This window comes from Carya illinoinensis, chromosome 3 (genome assembly GCF_018687715.1).
Source record: "Carya illinoinensis cultivar Pawnee chromosome 3, C.illinoinensisPawnee_v1, whole genome shotgun sequence".
In the NCBI taxonomy this organism is placed as follows: Eukaryota; Viridiplantae; Streptophyta; class Magnoliopsida; order Fagales; family Juglandaceae; genus Carya; species Carya illinoinensis.
This window is the reverse complement of record NC_056754.1, coordinates 18697169-18716953: the sequence shown is the minus strand read 5'-3', so window position 1 is coordinate 18716953 and position 19785 is coordinate 18697169. Positions and strand designations below refer to the sequence as shown.

The window sequence follows — 19785 nt, the reverse complement described above, 5'->3', positions numbered from 1 at the left end:
CAAAATATAGTCAATCAATCCAAATCTGCTGCAGCATTGCGTCTCGCCATGATTTTCCTCTGCAGTTGCTGGAAATATAACTGTTGCATTTCTGGCATGGCACTCACATTCATCATCATAATGAGCTGATATGCTTCCTTCAATGCAAGCTCTACTTTTTGTGCCCCCAACCTTAGTCTTTCGTCCTCTTGACGGATTTTATTTAGTTTTTTTTTTCCCGATCAATTACCTCTTTTCGGCCTCCAACCTCGAGATGCAATTTTTTTTCCTTTTTTTCCTTGTCATACTCCATATTTTCGGCCTTAAGACGATAAAACTCTTTCTCTTGAGTGCGTGACTCCTCTAAAAGCGTATACTTCATCATTCTGAGTTCAAAATTTTCCTTTGCTTACCTGCCTGCCTGCCTTGAGCCTTTCATTTTCCTTTCTTAGTTTTCATTCCCATTGGTCGGTCCAATTTGATCACCTCATTCTCCATCACATTATCCGCCTCAAGATCAAATATTAAATCTACTACAGCACCCGAACATCGAGTTGGGGTCGGGGACGGGGATATCATCTTTCTTTGTTTTGGATCCTCCTTTGTGGAACGTCAAATCCACTTAGGTTGATCCTTCAACGGGTGCCAACAATGCTCGAACTAGAATGAACATTTCTCTAGCAATTGGTACATAACCTTGGCCTTGTCAAACTTGCATGTAAACAAAAAATTTTATGTTAAACCAATGTAGGAAAAAATAAATTATTTGTAAAACAAGTAAGAGTATGGAAATTCTACACTGTCTTACTCGGTCATGCCACTTTGATTTAACCTTTTAACTTAGGTTAGTTTCGCACAAAATTTATTTCTCACATTTTGAATAACTGACCATCGATGTATTAAAAATTCTATGGCCCGCTCATTTTGGTTTCTTTAAATTGGTAGAAGTACTCAAATATTTTTTCCCAAAGTTGGGAGTGTTTTTGGTCTGTTCCCTAGATGGTATCAAGGCTACAATTCAGCCATGCAGAGATAAGTAACTTGTCTTCTTCGGAGGTAAAGTTCGCTCCCTTGATTGATTTCCTAACGCCGATAGGATCGTTAGGAGGTAAGGGTGGAGAGTCCTTAATAGTCATAGGAGAGTTTCTACTTTAATCACCATAAATTTGGTCAAGTTGAGGATATTGACTTAGGAGATTGGTGAAGTACATATTTCTAGGGTCCTGTGAATCCATCTCTAAAAAAGCATTGACATGTTAGACACGTTCTAAATAAAGTTTGGGGTTTATCCATTGCCAGCTCAGGAACTGAATGATGACATCTTGAAAATTTGGCCACCCACTCATGGTTGCAACAACCGATTGCCACATACTTGTTGGGGTTACCTAGATATTGAGGAAATGTCGATAAATTTCTTCTATCCTCAACAGGCTTTGTCATCATCACAGCCGAGGGGGTTTAACTTACAAATTACTTCTCAGTAATGACACAATACTTAACAATGAAACAGAATTAACCAATTCACATATTCACACAAATAAACAACCAAACAAAATACAAATCACAATAATATTAATAAGAGCATTCGCATCCGGGATATTTATATCGAATGTATAAATAAATGGGGCTCAGAATGATGTAAATATTAACATCATGTGTAAACAAGGAGCCTAACATTGAATGGTTGCAAAACCATCACCCTAACTCCGATTGCCTTTTGTGGAAAGTACCACAAATTGTAATATGGTCATTCGGATGAGGATTAACTGCCATATTGATGGGTTCTATTAATACTTGTAAATTAACCTGCACTATAACATCATCATCACAGCCTAATAACAGCTCCTCTCCCTCGAGATATACGAAACACTGTAAAGGACCCAACAAAATTGAACAAATATTAATTAACTGCAAATATTATTATTATTTTTATTTTTTTTTATCATATTTTGCGGTTTGACCGTTCATATCTTAATTTATAATTAAATTATTTCATCTAATTACACCAATTCAAGTAAAACATACTACTTTATTTAATTCCAAGCCACTGAATTATATTAACCCTACACAAACAAATAATTAAATAATCCTTCATCAAATGATTTTTTACTAAAGATACGGAAGCAAAGATCCAAGTCTTTATTTTTTACTCACAAAACTATAAAAAAACTCAAGGGAACTTAGTCACTACTAAAATTAACATTATCTGAAACAACAAAGCACTTTCTTACATTTTCAAGATGGTGGTGTTTAAACTAGGTAATTCGTAAAGTTAAACGCTTTAAAAATAGTCTAAAGAAACTCAAAATATAACAAATGAATGGAAAGTTACAAAACAATTCTATGATCAAATCTGATGCACTCTAACAAATATACATTGCTCGCATTGATTTAACTAGTTGTTCTACATGAAACATGCAAACCAAACCAAACCCAGTCAAAATCCAAACATGAACTTGGGATAGGAAATTAGCAGTAAAACAACTATTTTTCAGCAGCATTCCCTTAAGTTTACAATTCACGACAACACAAGAAGGGGATAAAGATACAAACAAAATCATGAAAGTTAAGCCCATTAAAGTCTATTGAAGCTATCCAACTGTTGAACCCAAGGTTTCAAGTTTTGTGTAATTATATATCTACACATGAATTTTGATGATAACAAATAAATTCAAAGAATAAAGAAGTCTCAAACTCAAGTTGTCTACACAATGGAGTCAAGCACATCAAGGAAACAAGCATGAGAAAGAAGGGAACAAGTTTACATTAAAGTTATAGAGTAATGTTGTAAATCTCTTCAAAATTTGAAATTAGGATTAATGTTCAAAATTAATATTTTATCATAAAGCATTAAAATATATTTTCCACATGTGCATGAATATTTTTGAAAATTAAATTTGAAAATTTTGAAAGATAATTGATTGTCATCTTTTCCATGTGCATGCCTTGATTAAAGGGTTGAACTTTGAAAATATTAAAGATGATTGATTGTCATCTTTCACATGTGCATGTTTTATTTGAATATTTTCAAAAGTGATTGATGCTTTTTTAGACTTATACAAAAGGTAGATGATTTTGTTTGAAAAATTTGAAAAGTAAAGTGTGCTCCTTTTGTTATATACAAAAAGTAAAAGATTAGGTTTGAATTTTTTGAAAAGGAAAGTGTGCTGCTTTTGTCATATGCAAAAAGTACAAGATTAGGTTTGAATTTTTTGAAAAGAAAAGTGTGCTCCTTTTGTCATATGCAAAAAGTAAAAGATTAGGTTTGAATTTTTTTGAAAAGGAAAGTGTGCTCCTTTTGTCAGATGAAAAAAGTAAAAGATTAGGTTTGAATTTTTTGAAAAAGAAAGTGTGTTCCTTTTGTCATATGCCAAAAGTAAAAGATTAGGTTTAATTTTTTAGAAAAAGTGAATGATATTGTCTTTGACATGTGAATCTTTTTAAATTTGAATATGAAGTCTCATATGCCTATAAATAGATCATTTGAGAGCTTCACATTTACAATACCAAAAGCATACAACATTCATTCAAAACTTTCATTCTCTCTTCTCTAAGCATTGAGCCTTAATCATTGTTCATTTTGAGAGATATAGTTTGCGCTGTATTATTCTTATTTCACTCATTGATGAGTTTTTTCTGATAACCTACCCACTATCAGCTTTTGTATAAGAAAATTGTGTGTATAACCCTTGTGCGTGTAGAAAATATTCTACACTGGGAATAGTTGAATCACCACGTATAAGGTGATTGCAAGTGTAGAGGGTGTTCTACACGGATCCTTTGTATCGGTGTTGTTCAAAGGTGTAATAAGTTTCTATCTCCACCTGAAGGAGGTTGAATAGTGAATTTGAGAATCCTCAAGGGATAGCTTGAGGCGAGGACGTAGGCAGTGGGGCCAAACCTCGTTAACATACTGAGTTTGCTTCTCTCTTACCCTTACTCTTTATATTTATTGTTATTTCATATTTTGTTTATATTTTATATTATATATTTGATTTATAATTGTTATTTTTTTAATACAACTCAATTCACCTCCCTCTTGTGTTAGTCATCTGGGCAACACCAACAAAGAAAGTATTGATGAATTAGCATTTCCAGATAGAAGTTGATAATCTAATACTATAGAAATGACATTTTGGTCTCACGGCATGTAAGAAAAAATTAAAAAAAAACCATAATCAATTGTGTGAGTAAAACATCTTTAGCATAACTAATGGGCTGGTGAGGCATGAGGACCAACACGATACACAAATAAAAAGATTAAGGTCCCAAAATTCTCCTTATCATCAAGGTGTTGATAAAGTTTAACCATAGATCCCAATTCTCAAACATTCAAACAGTTTTAAAAATAGTATGGAGTAGAGATAAGAAACAACAATTTAGTGAAATGCAAAATGCATTAAGCATGATCAAGATGCAATTTTTGCAAACAACAAGTTCATCTTTCAAGAGGCTCTCAAATGAAATGCAAACAGCAATTTACACAAACTTGCACGCATACAATTTTTCTCTCAAACAATTAAATTCTCCCTAGAACCAAACTATTAACACGAAAAATTGCTTCATCTTTCAAAATGCTCTCAAATGAATATGTGAATATTTACACAAGTTCATCAGCTGATTTGTGCTTTCAAAATATCAATAAGCAGAAGCAAATAAAAGGCATAAACCAACTGCAATTAAAAGAAAACTAAATCCCACAAGAAGCTACGAGATGTACCATTCGAAAATGCACAAAAAAATACCAGCAACTGGCCAATATCAGAGCAAGGATTGAGACGCAAAAATAAGCAAAAAATTGATTCCACAATTTCTTATCCAACTGAATATCAGAGTAAGGATTGAGCAAAACCAACAAATCGAAAAAATGTTCAAAATCATCAACGTAATCGAGAGAAATATCCATGTGAAGGCCAAAAGCCCAACGCACCAAATCCACAAAATTCTCTTCAAAACTAAAAACTCAACGCACCAAATCCTCAAAAATAAACAATCTCGTTTTTTATGTGCTCAAACATTAATCTCGTTGGCCATGGGAAGAGATCTCTCATGGTGTCGGGAGGAAGAAAAAGGGGAAGAGAGAAACAAAGAAGGAGAGAGAAAGAAAAAGAAAAATAGAAGAAAATGAGGAAAGAGAGAAACATACGATTTCGCATTTTTACTTATAAAAATGTCAATGGAGAGCTGCAATCAATGGTGATGATCAAGAACCGAGGGAGGGGCCAACCGTTCAACGCGAGAGACAAGAATATGCGGGAGGAAGGGAAAACCGATTGGGGTTTGGCACCAATGGAGATGTACAATAGATCTGCAAAAATGGAGAATCACTGTACATATCGTAAACCCTAACCACAAAATAGGGATCCGGATGGAGGGATTTTTGTGAAAAATCCTATAAGTTTTCCTAAATTATGAGAATAGAGGAAGGATGCAGACCCGAATGAGGATGCTCTTATAGCAAGCAACCCAGTCCCCCGTACAAAAGAAAGGTAAATTTGGATATAAAAAATAGTGAAATTGTTGAGAATATTTTAGAATAATTATATTCTTAAACATGGATAATGATAAGCTTATTACTATACTACTTTATAGTATATTTGAAATTTTTATTTATTTTATTATTATTTTTAAATATTTTTTTAACATACTTAATTATTAAGAAAAAATTTAAAAAAATATAATTTTACGAATAGCCACTTCTTTAATTATTAAATAAAATAATAAATAAATAATAAATAATAAATAGATATAAGAGATAATAAGTATATCATTACCAACATAAATAGAGGAGAAAAACTTTGAACCGGTCCATCTATTTTTCTTTAAAAAACATCCATTCAATGAAAAAATGACATGTATGAGTCCCATTTTATCAACATTGTAACCGCACCACAGACTAATTTTATCCCATCAGAAATCTTCTTCCCTTCTCCAAGCGAAATGCTTCTCCGCCTCCGCCCCCTCTCGCAACCACCTAGCACCGGCGTTGGGCTCTCCCTCCATCACCTCGTGTCGGCGTCGAGCCCTGCCCCTCCCTCTCTCGGAACCCCTCACCCACGGAACCTCCTTGAGGCGAACCCATCCCACCAGCCCCCTCTTCCAGTATAATATGCTCCTCAAACCTCTCCCCTTTCGCAGCCCCGACGTCGACTGAAAAATTGAGGTAGGTGATGCATGTGGAGCTAAGCCCATTGATGGCACTCCAGTCGATCACACCCTACGAAGTAGATCTCTTTCAGAAACTCAACCCAGTCTAACGACTCCTCACAAATTTCAGATCCGTCACCGCCACTTTCATCAGCCACTAGTTTCGACGCCAACAGTTTCGTCAGCCACCATCTCCGTTTATACATATTCCACCACACTACAAAAATGATTCTACAATTACACGAAGAGTAGCCTTTTGATTCTAAAGATGTCGATTTTCAATTGCATTTTTCTCATCGAGTTTTGTTCTGATATCTTCTAATGATTTTCACCTATTATTTATCGTATTTGTGTCAAATTTTCATACACAATTTGTATTGAATTGACTCTTAGTTTGCTTTAAAAAATTGGAGGGTTCTGTGCAAAGTGGTGAACCGCGACTTGCCATCAATGGTGCCGAGTAATGGGAAGTAGCATCGTGTTCAAAAAAGCCCAGATAGAATCGGTTCGAGGTGTGTGTGTGTGTGTGTGTGAGAGAGAGAGAGAGAGAGAAGTAGTGATGCTGTGGTTGTTCTTGAATGGCTTCAGACTCCAGTGAGGTTGCATCATTGTTTTGATGCTCTAGTTTTTTGTTTAAAACAAATGGTAATTTTAATTGATTTTGTGATTATTTGATGCATGTTTGGGTCTGTGATTTGAGTTGCTTTGTATGAAAATCTAATTTCTTTTAGTTGATTTGATGAATGGGCAATGGAGGATGAATAGAGATAGTGAAATAAGGAATTATCGAGTGCTTTGATTTTATCTTCTTTAGTATAAACTTACTGACGTGTTGCCCTTTGATTGAGGGCTGTTAAATGCCCAAAACTAGCCGGACCGTTCCAAAGCGGAACTCTAAATAGAGAGAGGGATCTCTTCCTGCTCCTCTACCTTTCTAATACTAAACAACCCGTGATCCGGTGACTCCATGCTCTGCTTTGGATTGGCTTTTTTCCTCTCCGTTGTCTCCGTTTTAACGTTGTTTTGTCTTTGTTACAGCTAATCCAACCCAGACAAATCTCCAGACAAATCTCGTACGTACCATAAATATTTCACGCAACATTATTGGACTGGGGTGGCTCTACAGCCACGTTGGGGTTCTTGTTAGTACATTTCATTTATATATATATATATATATATAATTTTTTAACATTTTTAAATATTTAAAAGAAATTCATAAAATTATTAAAAAATATATCTTTAATAATTAAAAATAAAAACCCAACGGAGGACTAGCATTCTCCTATTGGACTGGTTTTGCCCTTCTCAATTTTGGTGATGCCCCCACATTGGTTTGCACGGCCCGAGTGCATTGTCACGAAGTTATTACATGATCGATTCTACTAGTATATGCGTCTCTCAATCTATGGTGGCCGAACTACCCTACCGCCTACCAATACTTAAAAATGTTGCTATAACATTAAACTCTTGGAGATCATTGTAAATAGAATAATGCTACGTATAGTTATGAAGTATGTAAATACCGTACAATTATTTTAAAAAAGAATAGAATTTACAATTAAAAAGTTAATTTTTTTCATATGAATTTCGTATTAATTCACTTTTTTTAAAGAGACTACGCGACGCTTGCACAACCATAACTACAAATATCATTTTTCTTGCAAAGATATCTCATACTCTACTGATAATGAGTACCTAAGAGCACTAACATTGGTTTCTCTATATGCATTTTCAAAATCACACCTTTTAAAAATTGATTTTACATATAAAGAAGAACTCCCACATTGGATTATGTATTTTTTAACTAAATAATAAAAAAATATTTTTATATTTTTATTTTTTTCTTAAAATTATTATTTTTATATATTATATAATTAATACAATGCGCTCAAAAATATAAATTCCATATATCTAAATATTACTAATTTTATATATCAAAATGACCACTTTTATCAATACATATTAATATATACTAAAAAAATATTTTGTATCATCAACTTAATATAAATTTAATATATCAAAATCATCTTAATATAAATTTCACAAAATTGATTTTAATGGGTAGGAGAGAGAAAAAATAGTATAATAATATTTAAAGAGTGAATTGTGCTTCTTCAAACTTGAATAAATATTATTTATAATTATACAAAATTTTGAAGATGCATAATTTAATATAAACTAATTTAGAGAGATATTATATAAATATAAAAATGAATATAAAGATGTATAGGATATTGCCAATGCTCTAACACTTCCTAAAAGCAAGGAAAATTTATTGACAGTATCTCACCATTTCAAATCAAAATTCTTGTCTGAGTGTGATCTGAGTGGAATGATAAATTATTTTTAAATATTATATAAAGATACAATAAAAATTATAATAATTAAAAGTATAGTAAATAATATTATACTTTTAATATTGTTATTATCTTATGATATAGATACCAAATAATTGATGATTCGAGAGGAAAGCAAAAATAAAAGGTAATATTTTATTCGTGATAACGAAGGGGAGGATAGGATAGGAAGAGGTAAAGGAGTCATTGTATGGGAAGGGGAGGTCAATTTGGTCACAGCGAGATGGAAGTATTTTACTATTTTGTCACGTCGTCTATGTCCTAAATTCCTAATCGGCAGCTTTTCTTGCCTAATAAAAAAGGAAAAAGAAAAAGCCCCTCTTGCACGTAACGTTCGTCTCTCTCTCTCTCTCACATCTTAATCTGAAATAAAAGGCTGTCTCCAATGACCGAACCCACGGCTACACACAGTCTCCCTGCAGATTTCCACGCAATGGCTGCGATTCCGTTCGATGAGGTAAAGTTTGTTATTCGCGTTTCGAAATTTAAGCTACTTGTGAGTCACAATTCCCAACCATTTCGACCTTTGGATCTCTAATTTCAGCTACATTTCCAGTTTACTTTCTCTATTTTCTCTATTCATTCCGAATTCAGCTGCTCGCTGTCCAAACTACACTGCAAGGTTTATTTGCCAAGACCTTGAAAAAGGAAAAGTTAAACCAAAACGAAATCAGAATTTTGAGTTTGATTCATTTGGCTTCTTCATTACTGAAATTTGGAGAGAAAAGAAAAATAGTCACTCATTTTCCACAGCTACCAGTAGCATATATCTAAAAATTAATTGGCTAGACTTTATTATTTATTTTTTGTACTAAGAGCTGAATTTTGTGACTGCTTGTTATGGACGCATTTCTCTTTTAATTTTGTCAAATTAAAATGCGGAATTGACATGGTCTACTTCTCCAATTATGCTCTAATCCAGTGCATTCATAAGTAGTTTTTCTTCTGGACTTGAATCGGCACGTTAAACTTCGAATTTTCTGTTCCAAAGGCTTCCGTTTGTTCATATTGAACTAATGTCAACCCCAAGGGGTGGCGTGTGATCTAGGGCGAGCTGTATAAATTAGACGTTATGGGTTTGAAACTCAGCATTCACACTCTTGAGGTCATCGGAATGAGAGAATATTCTCTTAAATTATCGAAGTGTACTTGCGAGAAACTCCTTGTCAAGGGTTTTAAGACCCCCAAATTAGCCAGGACTTTGTTTAGAACACCCTATGCCAATAAAAAAATAATTGAACTAATGTCAAGCTTTTGCAATCCGATGCTTTCATGTGTCCTCTATATATAGGGGAAACTGTAGATTAATAGTTATTGTCACTGAAACTTGATCACTATTGTGTAGCCAAAACGCTCTAAACTTAGATCTACTAAGGCTTGCTGATTCAATGGACTTCATCTTCTCTTCAAGTGGTGCAAGAATGAGAATTTCGACTCGAAACCGCTAATGATTGCCTGAAGTTTTCTATTTTGCATTGAGAATTCTGTTAATTCGGAGGATTTTCCAGATGTCTCTTAGGCTTTTCCTATTGGCATGACAGTGCTCTGGTTATTATCTAACTTTGTAGGAAACTTGTTCCTTTGTGCTGTCACAAATATAGAGGAAGTCCAATTTTATGGTGCTTTCTTTGGATACCGAAATGTCCCACCCCCATTGGGACCACAACCTTTGTATCTGTAATAAGATGGAATGATTGTCTAAACTCTTAGCCAAAACTAACTTCCCACTGTGATGATGGCATTTTAATTTTAATGATTGTGGTACCATATAAAGGTCATGTATTTTAATTAGAGTTTTTTTTTTTTTTTTTTCATGCATGACTCTGAGGCGTACTTACTTGCAGTGCCAACAGAACATCAAGGGCATCCTGGATGGAAGTTGCAGCCCACCTGTAAGCTGTCCATGTATCAAACTACTAGAGCCAAGTTTTGATGAGATCAGCCAGCACTGTTCTATAGGTAATTGCACGTAATCAGTTTCCCAGTGAAGTACCTTATTTGTGTTAGCATCTTTACTGTTTTTGTTTTTATATGTATCTTTAATGGTTATCTTAACAATTCATTGCAGACATTCTGCCAATTCTTCTTGAGAGGCCTTCATTTCCAGAAAGATTAAATTGCCCCTTTCACAGTTCACATGTAAGTTTTCCACATCAATGTTGTGGTACTGGGAGTTTGGTGCTTAAAAATGATTGAATATTCATTCAGAAGCACATTTTTATGAATGCATTGCTTCTTATAGCAAATTTGTACTCTGAAAACTGAGTATGTTTGATTTGGTGTTTCACATATTAAAAAATAAAAAAAATAAAATTAATTTGGCATTTCACTCAAACATTGTATGCAAGAAGGTTTTTGAAGGATGCTAGACAAGCTGTTATAACATTTTAGTGAATCCTGAATAATGTGTTTGAGTTTATTCTTTTGCTTTTAGTAAGGGATGATAAGAAGACCCTCATGGGCAATGAAATTTTACATGGATTATGCTATAGTTACTTCTGCTACAGTCATCTTTCTTGATTGTAGATTTTCAGTTGTTATCACTTTTTACTCTAGGAGGCATGTTTGGATAATGAGATGAGATGAGAATTTTGTGTATAGTAGTGAAATGGTTTGAGTTAAGATGTTTTATTTGGTTTTGGGAACGGAGAGAGAAAAAGTTGAATAAAAATATTATAGAGTTAAAAAAATGTTTGAATATTATTTTTGTTTTGAAATTTGAAAAAGTTGTATTGGTTTTTGTGTTTTGTTTGGAAATTTGAGAAAGTTGTAATGATTAGATGAAAAAGTTGAAGATTTAAAATGAAAAGTGTTTTGTATTTGAGTGATGTTTGTGAAGGAAATTATGAGAAGTTTTGAGATGAGATGAGATGTTCTCAACTCATCTCACTTTCCAAACATGACCTTAATTTTGTTATCTTTCTAGCCAAAGAGTTTGTGGACACAGCCCATGAGCCCCCCTTGGTTCCATTTCTTTTGTTCTTGCCACTTGTATGTTTACTTTTAAACCAAAATGAGCATTTGGAAGTGATTTAAGATATGCTGTTTAGATTTTTGAGTCCCTCGTACTTGCAGGGCCAAGACGTCTACAGCATTTCGGTGTTGTCCAATGAAGGCAATGATCCACAATGTGCTTCGGAGTTGGCATTTCTAAGCTTCTTGGAAGTTGCTAACCCATCGAATGATCAGATGTGCTTGGATGCACAATTGAATTGCCAGAATTGCATTGACTTTCAAATGAAAAGTGCTGATGCTATTCCCCCCTGCATTGTTGACATAAATATTGGAAAGGAAAGTTCAAAAACACCCAAATCTACTGATGAAACTGTTGAAAGTTTGAAAAGTGAGGGTGTGCTGACTGTAAGTTTTATCTGCTCATCTGCTCATCGTATAGCCTTTAGATGATGTAAAATAGCGCATGTAAAGTAATATCGGACCAACAATAGCAGATGTAAAGAAATTTCAGACCGTAAAAGCATTTGATTTTTAATTAGTTAATTTCTCTTTCATTTTTGGACAACTGTTTCCCTGTCTCTAATGTTTGTACTTAATGGCTTAAAGCATTTGCAGAGGGTGTTGTGGAGACAGGCAAGCCTTAAGATAGGTGGAAAAATTGTGCAACTTTTGACAAACACTTCAAGAGGTATATGAGCATTTATGACCATTCATTTACTCTCTTATTTGTGATATTTTTCATCGTATTTATCTTTTAACCACTTATGTGGTGCCTAACTAAATCTGTACATGTTTAAAACAAAGAATGATAAAAACCTTTCTTAAAAGAAGATAACTTCATTCATCGCAGTTAGAATGTATTTAGGTGTTTTTCTGTATACTTCCGGTGTACATGGCTTATGCCTATCTCATTCATATCGATAATATTTATTTCTTACTTATCAAAAAAAAAAAAAAAAAAAAAAAAAAAGAAAAGAAGAAGATAACTTCATATTAGGTTCATTTTCCACAGAATAATGAGCTGGTTGTGCACAAACATGAACAGACCACTGAGACATACTAAAAACTCCATGAGATTTGATTGACCACCTTTTTCAAAAGAAGATAACTTCATATTAGGTTTATATCCTGCGGAATGGTGGCTGGTAGTGCGCAAAGATGAACATAATAGCACTGAGACGCTCTAAAAATTCCAATATTGACCTGAACTCGAAGATAGAATTATTGGTCATGATCCCTTTGCTTTGTATCACTAATCAGATTGGAACCCTTCTTACTAATATAGCTCATCAACTTCTATCAGGAGTCTTTCATATCATATTCCTCGGATTGTAGTATTTTGGATGTATTGAATCTTTCATTGTTTCTCATCTAAAAATTAAGTCGACTTCCTTGTAGGGCACATATATTTCATATTCTATTGATTTTCTCTACAATTTCTCTTACATCGCTACTCCGAAGCATTTGCTAATTATTTTAGTTTTTAATACACATATATTTAACTTCTCACATGATTTCTCAAACACTTACCGAATTCTTTAACTGGCTTACATCTAGGTACTTAATTTGTCTCTCAACTGTCATCTCTAACAGATAAATCAGGGAATGAAAGGACCTATGATACTTCAAATAATCGATGGAGGAAATATAAACGTGCCACCTCATTTGATTCAAGAAAGATCGTTCTCCTATTTTCAATCTTGTAAGCTCCAGATCCACAAGGAATTGAATGTAGTTAAAAGTTTGTCTCATGCCTCAAGTAATCTCCCTAATATGAGTAATATTAGCTTCATGACAACATTTCCAAATAAAAAAAATAAAAATCCTGCTAACATCTTAATAGATCCCACCAGTTATAGAATAATCTGGATTTTCATGTTCTGTTCACAATATTACTGGTACTATAAATATATGGCAGTATTAAATCAATAATTGACTTGATCAAAAAAATGCATTGGTGGAACTGTAATTAACATGACATTTAGTAGCGACAGTAGTGTTTTCCACTAAGATCTGGTTTGAGACCCCAGCATTTCATTTTAATGTTAATAATCAACCTTTTATATTCCAGAATAATCATGATGATGCCTTCTGAACTTTAAACTCTTAAGAGATGTTTGTCTTAAAATTAAGACTAAAGCATAAATTGTAGTTTTAGATGTGCATGGATCGGTGGCCTGCTGCTGAAATTTTACAAGAGTTACTGAGTAAGCAAACAGTGACCAGATTTTATTATGGATTGATCATCAAGGAGCATAATATTAGAGGACACTGTATGTAAAATAGAATGTGGATTCCTGTAAGGTGAAGAAGAATAGGCTGCAAGGAAGACATGAAAATCTAAAGTTCTTTTTTAAAAATACTGTGCTGCAGCCTTTAGTTATTGGGGCCAGGCTTATTAGTCGAGTTGAGAGCAACTCAACCTTTTCTTTCTCTCCCTTTTGTTTTATATTACCTTCCATTCTCCGCTTTGTTGAGTTATCATCATATTGTTTAAATTATAGTAACTAACTAATAGGATCATATTCCAGTGAACACTTGCGACTTAGAACATGCGAATGACTCATCACCGAGAAATTATAGGACCACATTCTGTCATCACCAGCAACTCTATGGTTGGAAACATTACACTCGATCACACATTCTGTAACTAAAGGACATACATGCTTACAAAACGAGAAGACAAACTTGAACTTCTTTGGTTTAAGGTTGAGATGTTCTTTGAACCCTGAGGGGTAGCTCAATTGGTCAGGCCTTGGGTTTGCTCCCCAATGGTCACTAGTTCGAGTCCCCTCAAGGCCACTGGAGGTTTACCTGACCGTTAACTTCAGGGCCCCGTGGAATTAGTCGAGGTGCGCGTAAGCTGGCCTGGACACCCAAGGATATCAAAAAAAAAAAAAAAGGTTGAGATGTTCTTTGAACAGAAGTTTTTTTGGTTGATGGATGGAGCACTTTCCAAGTAACTTGATGCATTCTTTGAACTAAATACTAACAATTTAGCTGTCACTGTAAAGGCTGTCAATTACTCTAAATGCCTGGTCTATATTTATCCTCTCTCTGTTTTTTCTTGTACTGACCATTTGACTCAACTGTGTGCTTTTTTTTTTTTTTTTTCCTAGATCAAGTTTGGGAACATTGGTGCTGATATATCTCACGTTGAGAGTTAGGCAGAATGGTGATGCTTATGCTCGTGTCTGAAGGTCTGGCCTTCCTTTGCTTCCAATTCATGCTTCATCTTGCTCTTCTTTATAAACTTCTCTTGAGAAGCATCATTGGAGTTCCCTTTCTCCTACTGTTCATATAAACATGTTTTTGAGTGTTCACTGTTCTCTGTACATAGTATCATTCACATTTCTAATAGATTTTTTGTGATATCTGACTATTTACGGGCTCATGGCAATCTTCATATTTTTGTAATTTTGTATCTTTGGAGCTCCCTTCTTCCTAATCTTACCAATTTCATGTGCTAACCAGTTAACTCCAGCTAATAGTCATTCTCAATCTTCATATCTAGTGTTAGTGTTGCCAGTTTCAACAGAAACCTTCATATATCTATAAGGTGATCTCTAAAAAGAAAAATCATTGTTCTCGAGCCAGTCCTAGGATAAGTGATGAAAAGAAAATCTTCTGTAATAAATGAAACTCTGAATACAGTTTACAGCCACTAACAACATGATTACTGCAGAAACAAAATGGTAATGGTAACGAAGATTCTCAAAATGATCAAATCTGGTAATTTAGAACAGAGCCTTTTCTACCTTTTGTTCCCTGAACACTAAGAAACAACCTGATGGTACATCGAACACAAAGCATCATATCTGCTGCTGCTACTTTATCTTACCGTAGATGTACTTCTCTCTTTGAATTTCCATGTAATTGCCTCTCTCTGTCTTTATCTTAGACAAATGCATTTCTCTAGCATGAGCAACCTCCCCCTTGCTGCTCTGTTTGGTATGAATTAACAGTGGGCTTCAGATTTACGTCGACCATGTCTTCCTGTTTTGTGGAAGAAAGGGTTTCCATCCCTGGCAAGGCAGCAGCAATTTTACGGAAGAGAGGCTGCAGTAATAAATTACTGAAGTTATGAAAAGGGTGGGGGGAAAAAAAAAAAGACAAAAAAAAAAACCTAAAACATCGCTGAACAAAAACAGAGATAATGTATAGTTGAAAGGATATAGTCGATATATTAGTCCATACGGACTTAAAAATTTCCCACTAGGAAATAGATATGGAGTAATTAAGGATCTTTTCCCCTTAATCTTTCACCTTGATGTTGAATCCTGCTTTTGCACTGGTTTCTATAAAAATGACTCCAAACTCCCGAGACTTGGCATCTCCTTCCTCTATTGAAACTTGCCTGTTTGAATCACCAGAACAACATAATCGGAACAATTATTTTGGAAAAGAATAACCATGGCGAAAGTAACTTTCAAACATTAGAAAATAAGTGACTTATTTTTAATAGCAAATAAGTTAATAACCAGATTATCTTCCTAAAAAGTTCCAACATAACACAAAGGGAAATGTACTAATGATACCAAAATTGGGTTTATTAAGCTCTATATGATAAATGCTAAAGCACGACATACAGAAGATAACCGGATACCATCTTGCAAAGAAAATTTTTTGAAGTCTAATAGAATTAGAGAACCAAGTGGAGAAATAGGTCAATGTCACCTACTATGATAGAAATTGAGTCATGAAGATCAGAAAAAGATATTAAATTTGTTAATTGCTCACCTTTTATCAACAAGATCGGTCTTGTTCCCAACAAGGACAATGATGACATCACTACCCCGTTCTGTACGTACCTCTTCAATCCACTTACTAGTATTCAGGAATGATTGCCTATCTGCATGATGATGGCTAAGTCAGGAATTAGAAACACAATGCATAGCATGTTTGGGAGAAGATTAGAAACACAATCACTTGACATGGTGTTTCATGCAGGGTAAGTTACGTAACGAGACAAGATCGACCTTCCTAGACATAGACGAGATATAGGCGCATAAAAATCTTCTCCATAAAATGTCAACATTTTACAAAACATGGACAAAAATATTTGTTTACCACCAAAAAGTCCAAGTCGTGGAGAAAAAAGTTTCTACTTATCCTCGTGAAATGAATTCAAATTGACACAGGAAACTTGCAAGGAGTATTAAGAAGGAAACCTAAAAAAATCAGCAAACTTCTTTTGAGCTGGACCAACTACTCACTTGCTACATCATAGACAATTACAGCAACGGAGGAATCTCTGATGTAGCTTGGAATGAGACTCCTGAATCTTTCTTGCCCAGCAGTATCCCTGTGCAGTTGAATATAATATTACACTGATAAAATATTTGTAGATACATAACGCATACATAGAAAGATAGGAAAAACAATAATACTGCGATACCATAATCAGCTATTAGACAGTCTACAAACAAATGTATAAAGCATAATGAACTTTCCTTGGCAATTCTTGAGTCTCTGACCAACATGTTTATTATGCCAACGAAAACCTTTAAATTGGAATTTTAAAAAAAAAAAACTGAAAATTATTGAGAGAGAATATTCATAAATGATGGTAAAAATAATCTTGGTATCACCATCATCGTATAGTAAAAATGAGAGAGAATATTTTTATAAATGATGGTTTTTATAAGGGTTTGAAGGATCAAGATATAATTATAACAAGTGGCTATACTACACGGGCCAGCATAAAAATCAACTTGCTTATAAAAACTAGAAGAACTGGGGATACATCCTACCAAAGCTGCAAACGAACCGTCCTATCTTCAAGGTACATTGTTTTCGACAAAAAATCAATTCCAATGGTGGCCTGCAATTTATATATAGCCGAACATTAGGCAAAAGCTTGTTACTATGGAAGTTTAACATGCTCCCTAGTAGCTAATTGTGAGTAATCAGCTCTACACTAGGGGAAACATTGGCTGAAGCCTCGTTTAGATTTTTTCACCAATGCAAAACTTTGTGCTCGGTTGTCTTTTATCTTTTTAGCAGTGGCACTAAATAAGATTTATATTAATCCAACGAGAACATAAATCAGTATACTTTGGTTCAACTAAACTCAGCATAAATACCTTTTGAAGGGAAAAAAAAAATGGAAGAAGGCAACAACTATAATAAATCCGTCAAAGGACAGAAAATTTGTCAAGACATTAAAAAAAAAACAGCCAAAGATAGTTTTTATTCAATCGCATTAACTTTTATTCAGAACTAGTACGACAAGAACAAATCATTGCTAGCATGCAGGACCAATCTCAAAACGCCATTAATCTCAAACTAATCAATCACAATCATTGCTAGCATGCAGGACCAATCTCAAAACGCCATTAATCTCAAACTAATCAATCACAATAAGCCGCAATTTCTAACATGACTGAGAATTTGATAAACAGCGTTGAAAACAGAGAACAAAAGATCAAGAACCGAATGAATTCATCCTTCCAACTATATAGACCATCAAATGAAAGCATAGGGGACTTGAACGGAAAAGAGAGGAAAATAGAGAGGAAGAGGTATGATCGGAACCTGATAGGTCGTATCGAATTTGTCGTACATGAAGCGGGTGATGATGCTGGTTTTGCCGACGGATTGATCGCCCAAAAAAACGAGCTTGTATTTGGCGAGAGGGGACACCGTCGCCATTTCTCAGCTCTAATTGTGAGAAAAGTGAAGGCGATGGAAAGATTGCTCAGATCTGAATCTCAGAAATTCTGTGAAAATTTGGAGAGAGAAGAAACGAAGAATGTTTGGAGTTTTGAGTTTAAGGTATTTATATGCATACTCGGGAGGAGAAACCGCCAACCACGACGAAGCGTCGAAGACGGCAAAAGGTCAAATCTCCTCGTGTCCAAATTTGCCCCTCTACTTTTTTTGAGTAATACTAAGCGCATGTTTGAGATTATTGTGAGCTAATGTTTGGCTATAAATTTTTATTTTAAGCATAAAATTTTTATCTTATTATTATAATTTTTTTAAATTTTTATATAAAATATAATAAATAATTTAATTTTTTTTCTATTTTTTCAAATTTTAAAATAATAATAATATTAAAATATAATATTTTAATATTTAATCTTAAAACTCAAAGTTTTCATATGAAAAATCTCAGTGGCCAAGCAGAAAAATATAATTTATAATTTTAGAATTTATAACTTAGAATTTAAATAATAAGTTCTACTATTAAAAAGTTATTTACTGTTTGGTAACCATGTATTTAAAGCACCTTCAAATATATTATATTTGTTTGGTAACAAATTAAAAAAAGTACTTTCTGAAATAGAAATGAGGATTATTTAAATTTGTAAAGATTAAAATCATATCTTTGAAAATTTGAAAGTTGTAATTATCTTAAAATTGTAAAGATATATTCGTCTCTTGACAGACTTTTTAAAATTTGAATTGCGTTCCGTATTATTTGGAAAAACGTGTTTGAGAAACATCAAAATGATGTTTTTCCTCAAACATACTTTTTAGCTTATTTGAGATTAAAAGTGTTTTAATATGTAACATCAAAACGGCCTAATTTTTTCATTAAAAAGTTTTTAAGAATATTTAATCACTTTTTAAGACTCATAATGCAATCTCAAATAGGCTCTAAGTATAGTTGTGAAATATATAAATATTATGCACTTGCTTTAAAAAAAGTGAAATCTATAATTAAAAAATAATTTTCTTTTTATGCGAATCCTGTATTTATTCACATTTTCAAAATGATTATAAGTACTTATATAATCACGACTACAAATATCATTTATCTATTTTTTTAATTTTTTATAACATAATATTATAATAATTATTCATTGAAAAATACTTTAGTCATTAAACAAAATAGACTCACAAACTAACGTAATTTAATATTAAACATCAACTTGTAAAATTATTTTTATAATAAACTAAATCTAACAAATACATGAATTTATTGATAGTTTATAAACCTACTCTTATAAATTTTTAGTAGCTATAGCACTTCTACAGTTATATGTCAATTCGTGAAATATAGATTAATTGAATCATACTTTTTTACAAAATAATTGTACGACACTTAAATACTTTATAATTATATGTAATATTACTCGTATTTGTAATACGTATGGATGGGTTAACGTTATACAATCGGAATAAACAACCTTTAAACCAAGTGCCTATAATCAAAGAAACTTAAATTTATATTTCTCGGCTTAAGATCCTAACAATTTTTTTTTTTTTTAAAGTAGAGAGACGGTATTGAATACTGTATACAAGAAAAAATTTTGGGATTATATAAATTTCAAAACTACGATTTTTGCAACAAAAAAAAGAAAAAAGAAAAAACTAGATGACCCTGAATTAGGCTACT

General features: G+C 33.4%; 2 protein-coding genes across 6 annotated transcripts; one reads left to right on the top strand and one right to left on the bottom strand.

Annotated features, from left to right (window-relative positions):
- The first annotated feature begins 8758 nt into the window (after positions 1 to 8758).
- On the top strand, positions 8759 to 14855 carry LOC122303623. Of its 5 annotated transcripts, none has more exons than XM_043115476.1 (7): positions 8760 to 8940; positions 10337 to 10442; positions 10552 to 10622; positions 11559 to 11843; positions 12045 to 12126; positions 13032 to 13140; positions 14558 to 14855. In XM_043115476.1, exons 1-7 carry the CDS (start codon positions 8869 to 8871, stop codon positions 14634 to 14636), a joined length of 804 nt encoding a protein of 267 aa, XP_042971410.1. In that variant the 5' UTR covers positions 8760 to 8868; the 3' UTR covers positions 14637 to 14855. The 5 variants fall into 5 exon arrangements, with proteins under 5 accessions (XP_042971412.1, XP_042971410.1, XP_042971409.1 ...); XM_043115475.1 differs by having other exon boundaries at positions 10328 to 10442; positions 12054 to 12126; XM_043115474.1 differs by having other exon boundaries at positions 8763 to 8940; positions 10328 to 10442.
- A 195-nt stretch (positions 14856 to 15050) lies between these two features.
- LOC122303624 (ras-related protein RABH1e) lies at positions 15051 to 18264 on the bottom strand. Its single transcript, XM_043115480.1, has 6 exons — positions 17976 to 18264; positions 17192 to 17262; positions 16655 to 16743; positions 16179 to 16290; positions 15705 to 15795; positions 15051 to 15497 (listed from the first exon to the last, which is right to left on the bottom strand). The coding sequence occupies exons 1-6, from the start codon at positions 18090 to 18092 to the stop codon at positions 15354 to 15356; spliced, it is 624 nt and encodes a 207-aa protein (XP_042971414.1). The 5' UTR covers positions 18093 to 18264; the 3' UTR covers positions 15051 to 15353.
- Positions 18265 to 19785: the final 1521 nt, after the last annotated feature.